Consider the following 19,548-nt stretch of genomic DNA (forward strand, 5'->3'; position numbering starts at 1 on the left):
GGTCTATATAAAAAGTTTCTTTCCTTTTTGCTGGTTTGTCCATTTTTCTTGGGGTGGTGGTGGGGGGGGGGGGGGGGGGGGGGGGGGGGGGGGGGGGGGGGAAATCACTCCTTGGAAAGCTGTATACTATTTGAAGTAGATTAACTTTTTGACTTTGTTCCTTTTGTATTTAGTTCTTAATGCATCAATAAAAAAGATTCTTCCTTAAATCGCTTTGATGCCTAGCATTTTGTGATACATTAAAAATAAACATTATTGACAACTAAGGCAGGCCTTAACTACCTTCACCCTAAAAATAAAAACATTGCAGTAGCCAATATCAGGATTAGAACTCTCAGCTATCGGAGACCAACAGCACTTTCATGTTACTCACTTGGCTTCATTGTATCTTCCTTGGAAGAAGGAGAAGAGCCCTCGGATATAAAACGCAGCTGCCCTCAGGCAATGAGAGCTGAAAACGCAGTACATAAGTGAAAATAAGATCACAATACTAAACCCTATTCACTACCCAATAGAGAAGCAGTGGCATGCCAATTCTACGTTTTTCAATCTGAAACTCGATCAGTTTATGGCAACACAGGGGACTGGCAAAACACTCTGGAAAATTGGTGCTACAGCAGCCATAGTATGGGAGCACTAATGTTCAGACCAATGCAAGTAAATTGACTCATTCACCCAAGAAAAACTGCTGCTGAGGTCTCAGCATCTCTCTGCTGTTTTCTGGTCTGGTGTTTTCTTCATGCTTTGTGTGGGATTCCCACATAATTATAACTTGTCCTTTTCAAGCTACAGCACCTTAAGCCTTCATGTGCAATCATCAGGAGACACGGCCATTTTATACTACTTCTCTCTAATCCTGTGCATCCATCACATTGCCAATCCTCTACATCTTGGTACATATGAAAGAAACATGCATCTAGGCCTGAGGATGTCACAGAAGGAGAAATTAGGTTCTACCTGTGAATTCTCTTTCCTTTATAGTTGCACCTGACCAATCTAGGAACTTGTAGTTTGTGTGTGCATCGACCTGCTGGTTGGTGGACACACAAAGGTTTCTGGACTGGTCTGGTCTTGTACTGATGCTAAGGAAACAAAATTATTCACAGCTGGTTTAGCACACCCCTGTAATATTCATGGCTGGGACTCTCTCCAGCTACGAATACTGCTTCTGCGGCTTCCTCAGATGGCCCAAGAATCAGCTCAGCTCAGGAATTAAGGAGATATTAGATCTTACCTGCTAGTTTGCTCTCTTTTAGTCCCTCTGGACTGGCCCAGGATCTGACTGATGGGTTATGCACGCCTTCCAGCAGGTGGAGACTGAGAACTCTGACTCTAGTGAGCCAATAAGAGTCCTGGCCATCTAGACCTAGATTCAGTATTGAGTTAAAGTAGGAGACGAAAGAAAGAAAAAACCACATTCTTTGCCACCAGGAACCTCAGCAGCCACTAAAATGTAATTATAACGTGCTGGATGAGACACTTACGTACATAAGTATTGCCATACTGGGAAAGACCAAAGGTCCATCAAGCCCAGCATCCTGTTTCCAACAGTGGCCAATCCAGGTCACAAATACCTGGCAAGATCCCAAAAAAGTACAAAACACTTTGTACTGCTTAGCCCAGAAATAGTGGATTTTCCCCAAGTCCATTTAATAATGGTCTATGGACTTTTCCTTTAGGAAGCTGTCCAAACCTTTTTTAAACTCCGCTATGCTAACCGCCTTTACCACATTCTCTGGCAATGAATTCCATTACACGTTGAGTGAAGAAATATTTTCTCAGATTCGTTTTAAATTTACTACATTGTAGCTTCATCACATGCCCCCCTAGTCCTAGTATTTTTGGAAAGCGTAAGCAGATGCTTCACATCTACCCGTTCAACTCCACTCATTATTTTATAGACCTCTATCATATCTCCCCTCAGCCGCCTTTTCTCCAAGCTGAACAGCCCTAGCCGCTTTAGCCTTTCCTTACAGGGAAGTCATCCCATCCCCTTTATCATTTTCGTCGCCCTTCTCTACACCTTTTCTAATTCCACTATATCTTTTTTGAGATGCAGCAACCAGAATTGAACACAATATTCGAGGTGTGGTCGCACCATGGAGCAATACAAAGGCATTATAACATCCTCATTTTTGTTTTCCATTCCTTTCCTAATAATACCTAACATTCTATTTGCTTTCTTAGCCGCAACAGTACACTGAGCAGAAGGTTTCAATGTATTATCAACGATGACACCTAGATCCCTTTCTTGGTCCGTGACTAATGTGGAACCTTGCATGACGTAGTTATAATTTGGGTTCCTCTTTCCCACATGCATCACTTTGCACTTGCTCACATTAAACGTCATCTGCCATTTAGACGCCCAGTCTCGTAAGGTCCTCTTGTAATTTTTCACAATCCTCCCGCGATTTAACGACTTTGAATAACTTTGTGTCATCAGCAAATTTAATTACCTCACTACTTACTCCCATCTCTAGGTCATTTATAAATATGTTAAAAAGCAGCGGTCCCAGCCATAGACCCCTGGGGAACCCCACTAACTACCCTTCTCCATTGAGAATACTGACCATTTAACCCTACTCTCTGTTTTCTATCTTTTAACCAGTTTTTAATCCACAATAGAACACTACCTCCTATCCCATGACTCTCCAATTTCCTCTGGAGTCTTTCATGAGGTACTTTGTCAAACGCCTTCTGAAAATCCAGATACACAATATCAACCGGCTCCCCTTTATCCACATGTTTGTTCACCCCTTCAAAGAAATGTAGTAGATTGGTGAGGCAAGATTTCCCTTCACTAAATCTATGTTGACTTTGTCTCATTAATCCATGCTTTTGAATATGCTCTGTAATTTTGTTCTTAATAATAGTCTCTACCATTCTGCCCGGCACCAACGTCAGACTCACCGGTCTATAATTTCCTGGATCTCCTCTGGAACCTTTTTAAAAAATTGTCGTTACATTGGCCACCCTCCAATCTTCAAGTACCACACTGGATTTTGAGGATAAATTACATATTACTAACAATAGCTCTGCAAGCTCATTTTTCAGTTCTATCAGTACTCTGGGATGAATACCATCCGGTCCAGGAGATTTGCTACTCTTCAGTTTGTAGAACTTAAGAACTGTGCCGCACATTTACCCATTCATTTGGCGAAGCTCGCCTTTAAAAATTTTGTTTTAATGTTTAATAAAGTAACGCACACAGCAGCTCCATCCCCAAACTAATATACGTAGCCAACAACAAACAAGAAAACCATTAACCGCTCTGCAGTACTATCAACAATGAAAATGGGTGGGACCTGGGCTGGTCCAAGGGACTAAAGGAAAGCAAATTAGCAGCTAAGATCTAATTTCTCCTTCTTTAGCGTCCCTCATAACCGGCCCAGGATTTGACTGATGGGAATAAAGCAGTGCTCTTAAGCAGTGCTCCAGCAAACCTGCCGCGAGAACCCCCGCACCAAAAATTGCTTCCTGCCGACACTGCATTATCTAAGCTGTAATGCTTTGAGAATGAATGCAAGGCAGACCAAGTCGCTGCCTTACAAATGTCCAAAGGCGGCACCAAAAAGTGTTCCATCCAAGAAGCAGCTTGCCCTCTAATAGAGTGGGCCTTGACTCCATCTGGCACTTGCTTGCCAGACAGAAAGTAAGCAGATCTCCTTAAGCCACCTAGAAATGGTGGGTTTAGAGGCTGCTAACTCCTTATGGGAACCTCCAATAAGCAGAAACAGATGGTCTGAATTCCTCTATAACCTTAAGAATTCTCTTAACATCAAGAGTCCATAATCTTCGTTGGTCTTCAGAACTGGAGGAAGAACCTAAGATAGGCAAAACTACCGACAGAGAGATGAAACTGCAATACGACCTTAGGAAGAAAAGAAGGAATGGGACGCAATACCACACGCTCTTTAGAAAACTCCAAAAACGGCGACTTACAGGAAAAAGCTTGCAACTCCAACATTCTCCTAGCTGAAGCCATGGCTACCAAAAATACTGTTTTCAGCATCAAATCCTTAAGAGAACAAGATGAAAACGACTCATAGACCTAGTAAGTATAGACAGAAACATATTAAGATCCCAGGCCAGAAAGATAGCCCTACAGTGAGGACGAAGGAGACCTAACTCCCTTCAAAAAACGAGAAACATCCGGATGACTAGCTAAATTCTTGCCATGCACGTGCCCCCAAAAGCAAGACAATGCCACAATTTGCACTTTAAGAGAAGCGAGAGCCAAGCCTTATCAAAATCCATGCTGCAAAAAATCCAAAAGCTCTACTACAGAAGCACATAAGGGAGAAATGTCCTGATCAGTGCACCATGCCTCAAAAATCCTCACGTTCTAATATAATTCAGAGATGTCACGGACGTCGCAATCAAAGCATGGTGGAAATTACCTTAGAAGAGTACCGCTCTCTCGTCAACGAGGCCCGTTTAAGAGGCCAGGTTGTTAAGACAAACCGAAGCCAAGTCTGGATGAAGATCAGACCCTGGATCAGAAGGCCGGGACTCTCCGAAAACCAGAGAGGAGGGGCGACCAGGAGGCACACGAGATCTGCGTACCACGGTCTGCGGAGGCCAATCTAGGGCCTCAGTGTGCCTAGACCTGCTGAGCGAGGCGTCCCAGAAAAGGCCACGGAGGAAACACATAGAGAAGACCCGAAGACTATGACTGAGAAGAGCATCCACTCCTCCACTTCAAGATCCTTTCTGTGACTGAAGAAGCAGGGCACCTTTGTGTTGAGACTTGTGGCTAAGAGATCTATGATTGGAAGTCCCACCCAATACACATCGCTTGGAATGCCTGCGGACTGACAGACTATTTTCCCGGATCCAGGGTGTGACGACTGAGAAAATTCCGCCCATTAACGTTCTCTGTCCCTGCTACATGGGAAGCCGAAAGGGGGGCTAGATGAAGTTCTGCCCACGCCATGAGCCTACAAGATTCCTGCTGTAATGGTGACTTCTCTTTCCCCCCTTGCCGAACTAACATAAGCCACCGCCGTTGCGTTGTCTGAAAGAATGCGTACCAAACTCACCCTCTAACAGCGAACAAAACACTTTCAGAGCTAACAATCGCCTTGGTTTCCAAGAGGTTGATCGGAAGGATGCCTCCTGAGGGGACCAAAGACCTTGTGCAAACCTCCCCAGCCCTTGAGGCTGGCATCTGTTGTGGCAGATCCAGTGGCAATCCCCTTTTTTCTTACAGGCATCCCAACGTAATCGTCTGTACACAGCCACCAAAATAAGCTGCTGTTTCCCGAGTCCGTAGAGGCAATCAACTGCAGAAGAATCCATTTATGGAGACCACCAACACAGGAGGGAAGACTGAGAGACTTCATGTGTGCCCTGGCCCAAGGCACTACCTCTATTGTTGCTGTCAGAGGCCAAAACTTGCAGACAGTCCCAAGCACAGGGAACGTGTCTGTGCAGCAATGTCCGAATCTGAGACTGTACTTGAGAATTCTGCTCTAAGGAAGAAAAATCCGACTTCGTGCTGTATTGAAAGACACTCCCAAGTACTGTAGGGAGTGAGAAGGCACCAGGCGACTCTTGGCGGTGTTGACCACCCAACCAAGGGACTGTAGGGAACTGGACCACCCAACCGAAGGACTGCAGAAACTGGACCACCTGACCTGCAAACTCTCCTGATACAACTTCGCTCAGATTAGCCAGTCGCCTAAATAGGGATGAACCAAAATTCCCTCTTTTCTGAGAACCGCTGCCACCACTACCATGACTTGGTGAACGTGCAAGGAGCTGTAGTTCAAACGGAAGCGCCCAAAACTGAAAATGCTAGCCCAGGACTGCAAAGCGAAGAAATCGCTGGTGCATGGCCCAAATTGGAATGTGCAGATAGGCTATAGTGCTGTTTCTCACCGATCTGACGGCTGCTATCACTGAGCAAAGGGTTTCCATCCAAAAACTGGTGACCTTGAGCGTCCGATTGACCGCCTTGAGATCTAAAATTGGGTGAAAGATCCTTTCATCTTTGGAACTACAGTAGAATAACGGCCTTGTCTGACTTCTGAGGGAGGAACCGGACAAACAGCCTGGAGTTTCAGAAGCCTTAATAGAGTGTCCCGGACCGCTCCCCGCCTTGAGGAGAGACCAGCAGGGAGACTCCAGAAAGGCGTCTTAAAGATGCCGTGAAAACTCTAAGGGCGTACCCATCTCTAATAACCTCCAACAACCACTGATCGGTGGTACCGGGCCCACCTCCAATAAATCTGTGGTTAACGAGCCTCCTACAGGAATCAAAGGAGGGACCCGCACACCTTTATTGATTGCCGGATGGGCTGGGGACTGGAAAGAAGCTCCGGGTTCCCTACCACCTCAGCGGGACCTGAACGGACTGATTTCTCTGGAAAAACCAAGAACCTCCGAGTCTGAGCTCCTCTACCTGACAGAAAACGACGGAAATCTCACCCCCCGACCGCGAGCCAAGACAGCCACAACCTGATGCTCTAGGCTGGTCTTCCGGAAGGCGAGGGACTTTCATATCCCCCAAACTAACTTATCCAATTCGTCCCCAAACAAAAAGGACTATAGCCTATCTGCATCTGCAGACCAACTCTCAACCAAAGAGAACGGAATGCTGCAACCCCCAAGGCCATGGACTTTGAAGAGGCCCTTAGCAAATCGTACAAAGCATCCGCTTAGAAGATAGAGCCCATCTCAATCTTCTGCGTCTATAGAGGAAAAATCATTGGAAGCTCTGTCCAAGTCTCTTTCTGCCCACTGGAAGCACGCCCTAGCCACTAAGGAACCACAAATGGTCACCTATACCGCTAAGGAAGAGACATCAAAACTACTCTTTAAGAGAGCTTCCACCTGACGATCCTGAACATACTGAAGAGCTGTGCCTCCATCAACAGGAACTGTATTGCGCTTAGTTACAGCCGAGACTACCGCATCTACCACAGGAATTTTAAGACTGGATTTGTCTGCATCTGGAACCGGATAAAGCCATACCATAGGCCTAGCTGGATGAAAAGGAGAATCTGGTACATCACATTGAGCCTGAATAATGTCCCTAATATCCTGGTGCAAGGGAAAAGATTTCCCAGGACGTCTAATGCCTGTAACTAGCAGATCCACCTTACGGTCTTCTAGGACTGTGGGCTGCTCAAAATGTAAAGTGGTCGCTACCAATGAAGAGAGTTCCTGTAGATCTTCCTTGTGGAAAATTCTAACAATTGAAGGATCTTCCCCCAGGAGTAAAGATTCCGCCCCTGTGTCAGTAGAACCGGGGTCCTCCAACTGCTGCTCCCCTACCTCTTTCAGAGAGGGCATCTCCAAATCTGGGTTAGAAGCCTGGTCCTTCTCTAAGTCCCAGGACCCCCTAGCCCTCTTTGCAGGCGCTACTTGCTTAGCTAAAGATCCTCCTGAAGGGGTAGAAGCAGGACACGATTTCTTTAATAAAAAAGCCAGATACATTTGAAGGACAAACTCAGGAGGGAAACCTCCTTCCTGGAGTCCTAATTGCTCCGGCTGCACTACTGCCGATCGTTCCACTGACTGGGGTAAGAGAGAAGAGAGATGGTCCTCCAAGCCACTAGAAACTGGCAAAATGGCACCTTTTCCTGCCAAGATGGAAGAGATAACTGCTGAGGGAGCCGGAGCCATGACCCCTGCAAGAGGCTGAGAGAGAAGGGCCAGCTGCAGGAGAAACCTCAAACACGGTGCAATATTTACATGTGCTGTTTAGTCCAATTCCCCAGTTCTGACAGACAGTGCATCGCCGAACCTTTCTGCCATAGTGCGGCTCCTGAGAGAATCCCTTACCCTTTTTTAAACAGCCAAGAAAAAACACACTACTGTGAAGAGCCAGAGGAAAGTCAAAGCGCTGTGAAACCTGCAGAGACAGAGCTGCCCCAAGCTTCAACCCTCTCCCACCGAAGAGGCTGAGCACTTTCCTGCACAATAGGAGTAGCTATCGCTACCGGGAGACAACGGAAGGAAAATAGGAGGAACTCAGTACCCCTGAGTGTAGCACCCGAGGCTAAATGAGACCTCTGCAGACCTCAGCCTCCAACTCAAAGGTATCACCGGTGCACAAAAGGAAAGTGAAAGAGCCAACCCCCCCCCCCCTTTTTTTTTTTTTCAATAAGAGAAAACAGAGAAAATGGAGAGGAGACTACAGGGCTCACCTCCTTCCACCTGCTGGAGACTGAGAATACTGAATCTAGGTCTAGGTGGCTAGGGCTCTTATTGACTCACTAGTCAGAGCTCAGTCTCCACCTGCTGGAAGGAGTGCATAACCCATCAGTCAGATCCTGGTCCAGACAGACACTAAGGAAATGCAGGTTTCCTACATGGAAATGCACAGCTCTACTGAAGAATCACTGGTGCAGCCCTATTACTGCCTTACTTTAGTCACAATTCTCTGTACAATGGGGCTCCCACCTGTGCTGGTATGATGGAAAGCTAATCAGAACTCCTGATGTTGACTGCCCTCTCTCATTAAGACTTTTCAAGGGGCTGCAAGTCTACCAAGCTTTATTAATTGAAACATATAATTCCCATCTCTCCTTTTATCTAATATCTTTCTACATGTTGTTATATTGATATTTTTCTTTGTAAAAAAAAAAAACCTGCTTATTTACTAAAGAGGCAGATTGGAATTTAAGAAGTGCAAGTCCTACCTTACAGGAAATTGTGGTCGGGTTTATCCTTTCCAACAAACTGTAAAGCTGTGGTTACAAAGAAATCAAAACAATTTTAGAAGCAATGGAAACTTTTAAACTATAGGTCACACTTTCTTAAATGTTTGTTTCTAATATAATTGCATGTTGCATTGCTTTAGACTCTGGCTCCTCCAGATTGATTCTTCCAAAACAGTAGCAGTTCTAAATCTCATGTATGAGTGGCTACCAGTGCTAAGCCTATGAATCTTGGTTTACAGACTCACATGGAAGCCCTGGCCATCCTTCTTTTATCAGCAGAGTCTGAAGATTGCCCCGTTAATGAGGTCTCTCAAACCTATTTGTCTTTTCATCTGCCTTCCTTACCTCTTGGTGTCTGTTGCCTTCTCTTATGTAGACACTGGCCAAGTTTGTCACAATGAATGCCACCATTCCTGATGCGTTGTTAGCTGTAAAAAGGCACAATAGATTGCCATATCAGGGGCAGAGCTCTCAGTCTTTTCTTGCTTTTTCTTTATGGGGTGGGGTGGGAGGGGAGTGTACACCATCTATGAACCTCTTAAAAAGTGAACAGATCTGGTGCATCTGCTCTTCAAGCTGCTAATCTATCACAGGAATACAGAGAGAAAGGGGACTAGAACTAGAGGAACCTGAGAGAGACAGGTGAGAATCGAAGACTCATACAAAGGAATTGTCACAAAATTTGTATAGTGTTTGATAATGGCCAACTCCAACCCTTTGCTAGGCCATGAGGGTCACCCATGTTGGACATGTACAGTTCTCCCTCAAGATATCTGGTAAGACAGACCCCCCCCCCACCCCAACTAAAATCCTACCCGTAATGCTGTTGTAAACTGAGCTTCTGCGTTGTCCATACAGTTAACAGAAATGCAGTAGAACCCTTAAATAAAACAAAGGAGATAGTTAAAAAACACACACACACACAGTACACCAGATCAGCAGTGCACTCCAAATGTATACTGAAACATTAAACACATCTCTGATAAAAGCAGGAGGGCTCCTGCAGAGCAAGGCCTGCTTCAATGCCATGCTGTGAATGCTTTCAGTGTCACAAGGCACTGTTGTACAAACTGCTCCATCTAGTGGCCAAAGCAAGCAATAGGCAAGGGCTGCTAAGAAAAGAACTTAATTCTCAGATTACACACAGTAACAATCTTGTTGCTATTAACATCTATGGCATCTAAACTTGTTTTACACCATGATTAAACATTTAAAAAAGATAATCATGAAGAACTATGAAGAACTGGCACAGTGCTAGCTAAGATTATTTACCAACAATGGTTTCCTCTTCCAAAAATAAAGCCTACATGATGCACATGCATTGCAGCCTCTCCATTAAAAAAAAAAAAAAAATCAACCCAGCTTTCTACTTACTAATAACGTGTGAAGTTGGGCAGCATGGTTAGAAAACAGTCTGGGGGACTGCTGGCACAGTTGGCAGACCTGGGAAATCTGCAAGCCAAAAAATAATCCAAACAGTTTAGCCATGAACTTTGCTGAACACAAAACTGTCAATCCACATTTCAAGTATCTAGGAGAAGGGAGGCTCAAAAGAACAGTTTCTGTGGAAAACTACAATCAGCACCAACTGAGGGTAAGAACCATGACAGAAGTTGTCTGCTTGGGACAGATGCAGAAGGCTGTGGTGAGCTCAAGAGGATGCCTGGAAATCGAGCTGAGCCTTCCAAGATGCAGAAGGGCAGACTAGGCACACCCGATCCTCACCTGCCAGACTCTACTGATACAGTGTTAAAAAGTGCCCAGACAGATTTTGCCAGCACATTAATATTTTAATAAAGGTAGTTCCACCTGCAATCCCAGCCCTACAATCTCATCAACAGAGAACGCCAACTAAATGAGAAAGAAAACTGTTTGAAAGGACTAGGCCAGTGATTCCCAAACCTAGTCCTGGAAGCACCCCAGCCAGTCAAGGTTTCAGGATATCCACAATGAATATTCATGAGAAATATTTGCACGCACTGCCTGCATGCAAATCTCTCATGAATATTCATTGTGGATATCCTGAAAACCTGAGTGGCTGGGGTGCCTCCAGATTAGGTTTGGCAACCACTGGACTAGGCCAAGATGACAGGAAGGTAAACAGGCTCGGGATCCTCTGTGAACCAGTACCAGATCTACACTTCCTCTCTGCTGTCAGCAAGCCATTCACTCTGAGTTCAGGCAGAATTACTGCAGCTGACAACATGAAGAAATGTCAACAGAAATGGACAACCGGATTACTCTAATAAAAGAACAAAAGACAAATTAGACAGGATTATAAAACCTTAACCTGATGAATTCAAGCCCCTTTTCTTAATTTGTATTATCTACATGTTGAGCAAGAAACAGAAGCGCCAACTTGTACCTACCTCCTGCAGTGCTGTGGCTTTGTGTCCTGTGACCAGTCGACACATTATAATATGCTCCAGCAAAATTACTTGGAAAGATGACAGGATGGGACTGGAGTCTAACACTGGAGAGTGAAAACAGAATCAGCCACACAGCAATAATACAGATCAGTGCATTCTGCCCCGTCACATATTGTACAAATTAGTGCTTCCTGCTCCCCCCCTCCCCCCGACTAGCATCTCCTGTCCTCTCCCAGTTACATGGAATACAGACCTGAACATCCTTTTTAATTCTGCTTACTTATAATAGGAGGGGATCTTCTGAGATTAGTTGATTAACTGCTTCTTCCTTTTTCTTGGACTCAAGAGTTTAGTTCTGGTGTTAATACCAACGCACATTCATACACATTTAGGGGCAAGTGAGGCACACACAATGTCTCAGGAGACAATATCATACAGCAGTGTGTGACTTGCAGGACTGCAAGTCACACACTACTGTATGATATTCTTTACTCTCCTTATGAGTGTTATGCACTGTGCAGGTGTCACTACTCAATAATTCTCAGTCTCCCTCTGCTGGTAGGAGTGTATATTATCCACTCGTCAGGAATGGTCTGGAGCAGATAAGGAAGCACTGTTTGATGCTCTGTCCATAATTCATTAAACCCTCCACCACAGCTGAGCTTAAAGACAGAGCAAACTTACTTTTAATTTTTCAAGCTGCATGAGTGCTTTGTCTGTGTACTTCTGTGCTTTCTCCAAGTAACCAGCTTGCATGGAATGCATTACTGTTACCTGCCAAGGAGCAGAGGATAATGAAGATGGGGAAGGGAGCAAACCAGAAAAAGTAAAGCTTCAAGTGTTCAGCCATATGTTAAAAAAAATAAAAATAAAAAAGATATACATATTTAAAAGTCCAGACACCAATGCAGCAAAAAACAAATCCTACAGGATTTACAAGTCTGATATCTGCTTTGTACACAGAGCACACTCCTGGCCAGCATGCTTACCAGGTAAACCAACACACACATGTGCTCCTTGGGCAGCCAGTGAAAGAGGTCAGCAGGGTTACTGGGTAGAATTTCATCATCATGGAGAGTTGAAATAGTCTGAATACACTGCTGGAGCTGCTTCAGACACGGCTTCACGCTCTTAACCTGTGGCAGAGACAGCAAGTGCATCCGTTCAAAGACAGCCAGTTGTGCACTGAATGGCAGTTTAGCAACTACCATAAGCATATTTATTTTATTTATTGCATTTGTATCCCACATTTTCCCACCTATTTTCAGGCTCAATGTGGCTTACATAGTTTTGTTAACATTGTCATTACAGGATAACAGATACATTTAGTATTGTGCAGAGATTAAGTAAGGGAGGGAAGGGAATGATTAGGGTAATTATAGTAGGTGGGCTTTCTTAACTGAGTGGGTTGTAAGGTGGATTAGTGTGGCTATTGGTTCTCATTGTATGCCTTGTTGAAGAGATATGTCTTCAGAAATTTGTGAAAGATAGTTGTTTCGTCGATTATTCTCAGGTCTGTAGGCAATGCATTCCATAATTGCGTGCTTATGTATGAGAAGGTAGTAGCATGCATCTGCTTGTATTTCAGTCCTTTACAACTGGGGAAGTGTAGGTTGAGAAATTTGCAGGATGATCTTGTGGCGCTTCTTGGAGGTAGGTCCACAAGGTTTAGCATGTAGATTGGGGCGTCTGCGTGAATGATTTTGTGTACAATCGTGCAGATCTTGAACGTAATGCGTTCCCCCTAAGTGGGAGCCAGTGGAGTTTCTCTCTTAAGGGTTTTGCACTTTCATATTTAGTTTTTCCAAATACGAGTCTGGCAGTGGTATTCTGGGCAGTTTGTAGTTTTTTGATAGTCTATTCTTTGCAGCCCTTGTATAGTGCGTTGCAGTAGTCCAGATGACTTATTACCATTGATTGTACCAGGGTATGGAAGATGTATCTCGGGAAGAAAGGTTTTACTCTTAAGTTTCCACATGGAGTAGAACATCCTTTTCGTCGTGTTTTTCACGTGGGCATCGAGAGTGAGGTTTCGATCAATGGTGACTCCAAGAATTTTCAAGCTTTGTGAGACAGGAAGAGAACAGTATGGTGTGATTATGGTGAAGAAGTGTTTTGTGTTGTGTTGTGAGTACAAGACATTGTGTTTTTTCTGCATTAAGTTTCAATTGGAATGCATCTGCCTAGATGTGTATTATTTGGAGGCTTTGGTTGATCTCGTTGGTGATTTCATGTAGATCATGTATGAACGGGATGTAGATTGTGACGTCATCTGCATATATGTAGGGGTTGAGGTTTTGATTGGCTAGCAGTTTGGCTAATTGTATCATCAGGTTGAATAAGGTTGGCGAGAGGGGGGATCCTTGGGGGACTCCACATTCAGGTATCCACGGGGGTGATCTGTCCGCGTTCGTTATTACTTGGTATGATCTTGTGGTCAGGATTCCTTTGAACCATTTGAGAACTGTGCCTCCTATTATGAAGTATTCTAGTATATGTAATATTATTTCATGATTAACCATGCCAAAAGCACTGGCCATGTTGAATTGTAGAAGGAGTATGTTGTTACCAGTTGCAATTGCTTGTTTAAATGAATTCATTGCGGACACTAGAACAGTTTCAGTGCTGTGATTTGACCGAAATCCTGATTGAGATTCGTGCAAAATTGAGTGTTTATTTAGTTACTCAGTAAGTTGTTTCGTCACTATGCCTTCCATGAGTTTAGTTATAAGTGGAATAGATGCTACTGGGCGATAGTTGGTTAGGTCCATTGTGCTTTTCTTAGCATCTTTTGGTAGCGGAGTAAGTAGGATGTTTCCTTTATCCGTGGGAAACAGCCAATTTTGAAGCCTGTGATTTACGTGGTTCGTGAGGTCTGTTTTGAAATGTTTGGGTGCGGATCTTATTAGACTACTAGTAAAAGTGGCCCGTTTCGGAGAGCAATGAAACGGGCGCTAGCGAGGTTTTGTTGTTTTAGCGATGTTGGGGGGGGGGGGGGGGGGTGTCAGTGACATACCAACAGCGTGTGGTCCCGTATCCTTCCATTATTGCAGCTCCTCGATCGGTGCTTCGTGCGTAAGGTATTGGTGTGTGTCGTTCGGTAGCTCCGTGGCTCTGCCCTCGACATCATCACGTTGTACGCGAGGGCGGGGCAGACAGTCATGGTTCTACACCATGATTGAAGTTGGAGTTGAAAAATGTTGCCTCATTAGAACGTTGGGGTTACGAATTATGTCCGGAAGGGGTGTAGCTGAGGGCGTGTCTACTGAGTGAGAGTGAGGGTGAGTGGTGGTCACAGCCTAGGAGGCTGAGTGGTCCTGCCAGCCTACCCTAGGAACAGTAGATTCAGTGCTTCACTGAACGTTGGAGGTGAGAATTATTATAGATTGCAAATGTCTAATTTGCATTGCGATTTGGCGTATTTTCCGAGCCAATGTGAGATTTCATTTGATGAGATCATGTCAAAATTGGTCCATGATCGATCAGCTTGGCATTCCCTGGGTTTTGGGTCTAGACATTCAAGGATATTTGTGTAATCTGTTATATTAGTAGGTATCATGAGTCGGAGCTTTATGATTTTTTCCTTGAAGTAATTTGCAAGATTGGTTGCTGATGGGGTATCTGTGTTGTTGGATGTAACCGTAGTAGTATTTAGGAGATTATTTACAAATGAGAAGAGTTTGTGTGTATCCTTATAGTTTGGTCCTATTTTGGTTTTGTAATACGTCCTTTTAGTTTGTCTGATAGTGTATTTGTATTTTCTTTGTAGTTGTTTCCAGTTTTTAAGTGTGTTTTCGTCTTTTTTCTTGCTCCATGCTCTTTCTAGTCTTCTGACCTGTGTTTTTAGTTCTTTCAGTTCTTCATTAAACCATGGGATTGAGTTTTTTCTATGTGAGGTTCTGATTTGAAGTGGTGCTATATTGTCTACTCTATCCTCTGCCTTAGACACTCTTGCATCTTTGATGACCCGCCCTATAAGGCGTACAAAACCCCAACCTTGGCTGACTTCTAATATCTGCTACCTACGTTCCTGTACCCGCATTATATCCAACTGACCAACTCTCTCTTGGCTCTAACCCTCGACTTCTCTTCACCACATTGAACTCTCTCCTCAAGGTGCCCCCTCCCCCAACTCCCCCTTCATTATCTCCTCAGACCCTTGCTGAATTTTTTCACGACAAGGTTCAAAAGATAAACCTTGAATTCTCTACCTCGCCACCTCTCCCTCCACTAGTCCGTTCCCCTCTCTCTCCTTCCTCTCAATCCTTTTCCACCTTTCCTGAAGTTACTGTAGAGGAAACTACACTTCTCCTTTCTTCCTCAAAATGTACCACTTGTTCCTCTGATCCCATTCCCATCTCACCTGCTCTTATTCCTTTTATCTGTCACATTCTCAACCTCTCACTTTCCACTGCAACTGTCCCTACTGCCTTTAAACATGCTGTGGTCACACCTCTCCTTAAGAGGCCTTCACGTGACCCTACTTGTCCCTCTAATTACCGACCCATCTCCCTCCTCCCTTTTCTCTCCAAATTACTTGAGCGTGCTGTTCACCACCGCTGCCTTGATTTTCTCTCCTCACATGCTATTCTTGACCCACTACAATCTGGTTTTCGCCCTCTCCACTCAACCGAAACTGCGCTTACTAAAGTCTCCAATGACCTATTACTTGTTAAATCCAGAGGTCAATATTCCATCCTCATTCTTGATCTTTCCGCTGCTTTTGACACTGTCGATCACAGCATACTTCTCGATACCCTGTCCTCACTTGGATTCCAGGGCTCTGTCCTTTCCTGGTTCTCTTCCTACCTCTCCCTCCGCACCTTGAGCGTTCACTCTGGTGGATCCTCTTCTACTTCTATCCCTCTGCCTGTCGGCGTACCTCAGGGTTCTGTTCTTGGTCCCCTCCTCTTTTCTATCTACACTTCTTCCCTTGGTTCATTAATCTCATCCCATGGCTTTTCCTACCATCTCTATGCTGATGACTCCCAAATCTACCTTTCTACCCCTGATATCTCACCTTGCATCCAAACCAAAGTTTCAGCATGCTTGTCTGACATTGCTGTCTGGATGTCTCAACGCCACCTGAAATTAAATATGACTAAAACCGAGCTTCTCATTTTCCAACCCCAAACCCACCTCCCCGCTCCCCCCATTTTCTATTTCTGTTGATGGCTCTCTCATTCTCCCTGTCTCCTCAGCTCGAAACCTTGGGGTCACCTTTGACTCTTCTCTTTCCTTCTCTGCTCACATCCAGCAGATTGCCAAGACCTGTCGTTTCTTTCTTTACAACATCCGTAAAATCCGCCCCTTTCTTTCCGAGCACTCTACCAAAACCCTCATCCACACCCTTGTCACCTCTCGTTTAGACTACTGCAATCTGCTTCTTGCTGGCCTCCCACTTAGTCACCTCTCCCCTCTCCAATCGGTTCAAAACTCTGCTGCCCGTCTCATCTTCCGCCAGGGTCACTTTACTCATACTACCCCTCTCCTCAAGTCGCTTCACTGGCTCCCTGTTTTCGCATCCTGTTCAAACTCCTTCTACTAACCTATCAATGTACTCACTCTGCTGCTCCCCAGTATCTCTCCACACTCGTCCTTCCCTACACCCCTTCCCGTGCACTCCACTCCATGGATAAATCCTTCTTATCTGTTCCCTTCTTCACTACTGCCAACTCCAGACTTCGCGCCTTCTGTCTTGCTGCACCCTACGCCTGGAATAAACTTCCTGAGCCCCTACGTCTTGCCCCATCCTTGGCCACCTTTAAATCTAGACTGAAAGCCCACCTCTTTAACATTGCTTTTGACTCGTAACCACTCACCTCCACCTACCCTCCTCTCCTCCTTCCTGTACACATTAATTGATTTGATTACTTTATTTTTTTGTCTATTAGATTGTAAGCTCTTTGAGCAGGGACTGTCTTTCTTCTATGTTTGTGCAGCGCTGCGTAAGCCTTGTAGCGCTATAAAAATGCTAAATAGTAGTAGTAGTAGTAGTCTAGTATTGTTCTGCATCTGTTATCCCATTCTTGAAGAAATTGGGGCGAGTCTGTGGGTGTTGTCCATTCGTCGGTATAGAATTGTTGCCAGAATATTAGTGGGTCTATTTTGCCTCTCGTTTTTGTTTTTGTTGTGTCTTTTTTGTTCTCCAGTGGAGGGAAAGGTTTGCACTGTAGTGGTCGGACCATGGCCTGGCTGTCCATTTTGTGTCTATTAGTGTGATATTTGGTTCTGATGAGAATTTGTGGGTGACGATGTCTAGTGTATGTCCTTTGTTATGGGTGGGTTGTGTGTTTGGCCAGTGGAGCTCCCATAGTTGGAGGAAGTCTTTGCATTCTCATACATTGCTTGAGTTAGTATCTTCAAGGTGAAGATTGATGTCTCCTGCTATGAGAAGGTTCTGGGTGGAAACACAAGTGTTCGATATGAAATCCAGAAAGTGCGATTGTGAGTCTTGCCATTTGCCCGGGGGTCTGTAAAATAAAATTAGGTTTAGGTGATCACATAGGTTGGAGTGGTTGATTCTGACTGAGGCTATTTCGAGTTGGGGAAGAATAGATTCTGCTATTGTTGTGACTGTGAATTGAGATTTGTAGATTATTGCTATGCCTCTTCCTCTTTTTCCTTCTCTTGTCCAGTGGGTAATTTTGTAACCTGGAGGACAGAGCTCTGAGATTATTGGATCTTTGGGGTCATGGATCCAAGTTTCGCTGATAAGTAGGAAGTCGAGATGGACAGCTGTAATCCAGTCCGTTAGTATTTGTGGTTTTATTGACTGCCAATCTGGCATTGATGTATCCTATTTGTATTTTTTGGTGGTGTTCAGTTGGGGTTGAGGTAGTGATAATTTTTATCAGCTGTTTGTCTTCTTGATGTATAAGTTTGTTGTGTCCTTTCGTTTCTTTCTGTTGATAGTGACCGTGGCTAGTAGGTTTTTTGTGCCATTGTTTAATATTCTGTTTAATAGCCTTTGTGTGGACCTCAGGCAAGTCTCTCTGTGCCTTGCTTCTAATCCCAGTTATGCCACTGTGTGGAGCACTCTGCCTCTCACCTGTTGGGATCTGTAAAGTTTTGTTAATTTTTCAGGGTTTTCATTTCTGCTCAATGTCTCACGTTTCCCTCCTCCATATCTAAGCAGAAAGGAAATGGCACACACCTGCCCAGCATCCAGATAATGTGTCACTTGCAGTACCAGGAAAAATACCCTCAGCGATTCCTTTTGGATGGGGTTTCCTTGCCAGTTTTCCACAATTTGCCCACAGAGTGTCAGAAGGGGGTGGACCTCTTGCAATTTTCGCTCCATCAAAAGAAGCTTGAAACAGAAAAGAAAATGTATTAACACACACTCTTCTGATATCTTATGATTCATCCTTTGTAATGCAAGCGCTCAATAGTAGTTACTGTCCAGGGACCTCAACAACTGTACCTTGAGGTGGGCTTCAAGATGCTGGGAGTATCAGTGACATCAGCACATCTTCCACTTCCTACAATAGCATGAGATGCGCTGATGTGACATGCATGGTTGTATCCTGCTACTGCAATATGAAGCTTTTTAAGGTGAGCTATTTCAACTAGTTCAATGGCACTCCAGCGCAACAAAAGTTCTCCCTCTTCAATGTGGGCAACTGCCCGACTCAAGAGCATACTTAAACTAGGATTCCTGTCTATCAGATTAGTGAATACATATACTACCACTCCCAGATGCTATTGAAGATCCACAGGATCACAGCTTCACTCTGGAAGCCCTGATCCTAATTTAGAACAGGTGAGCACAGCTAAAGTAAATTCTAATGGGGCTGGATAGCTCAGGTGTCTGAGCTCAGCTAGCTCCGGCCCAAAATCAAAAAACAGAATGATGCTGCCACAAGCTAGCAAATGTTACCACAGACAAGCAACGCTTTACACATATGACGGATGACACTGCCAAGTCAAGCTGTGCATATTCTGTTCATAAGCCTCCAAGATATTAATTCTGATAGGAATAAACTCTATTATACTGGGAAAAATATTTAACTTACCATCCCTTTACTAAGGAGGAACAGTGCCCTGAAATAAAAGAGAGATTTAGTTAAACTTCCAAAGAAAAGCAAACAAGCCCCTCATTTCTGCATGGCAAAAGCCACTGCATTATAAGTGCCCATAAAGTTCCACCCAACTGTACACTGTTTCTTCTGGCAGGCTAGGTAGTACACCATGGAGTGGGGTCTCATTAGCATTCAGAATCCCTTCAATAGACAAGAAAACAAATGGGCTGATATTAAAAAAGACTTCTGTAGCCAGCTATGTGTGCCAACCACATAACCTTTTTGATTTTTTAACGGTTGCATTTTGATTACAAATTTTAATTGTGATTAATCATGCAATTAAAAGACTGCATATTCCTCCTGCCCCCAGGTCCATTATCTCCACCCCCTCCTTCCAATTGTCCAGTCTCGGTCTCTTTCCCTCCCCTTCACCTGTGGGTCCAACATTGTCTCCCCCTCCCATTGTCTAGCAAATCTCTCTCT

At 44.4% G+C, this 19,548-nt stretch overlaps 1 protein-coding gene across 1 annotated transcript in view; it reads right to left on the reverse strand.

Annotated features, from left to right (window-relative positions):
• MAU2 (MAU2 sister chromatid cohesion factor) overlaps positions 1–19,548 on the reverse strand; it is a 62,665-nt gene that overhangs the window by 9,304 nt on the left and 33,813 nt on the right. Inside the window, 12 exon segments of the mRNA XM_030219741.1 lie at positions 374–451; positions 8,652–8,666; positions 8,668–8,699; positions 9,018–9,076; positions 9,079–9,100; positions 9,488–9,552; positions 10,031–10,124; positions 11,042–11,145; positions 11,722–11,815; positions 12,031–12,177; positions 18,198–18,353; positions 19,060–19,087. Of these exon segments, the coding sequence (XP_030075601.1) occupies positions 374–451; positions 8,652–8,666; positions 8,668–8,699; positions 9,018–9,076; positions 9,079–9,100; positions 9,488–9,552; positions 10,031–10,124; positions 11,042–11,145; positions 11,722–11,815; positions 12,031–12,177; positions 18,198–18,353; positions 19,060–19,087 (894 nt within the window).

This window comes from Microcaecilia unicolor, chromosome 11, assembly GCF_901765095.1.
Source record: "Microcaecilia unicolor chromosome 11, aMicUni1.1, whole genome shotgun sequence".
In the NCBI taxonomy this organism is placed as follows: Eukaryota; Metazoa; Chordata; class Amphibia; order Gymnophiona; family Siphonopidae; genus Microcaecilia; species Microcaecilia unicolor.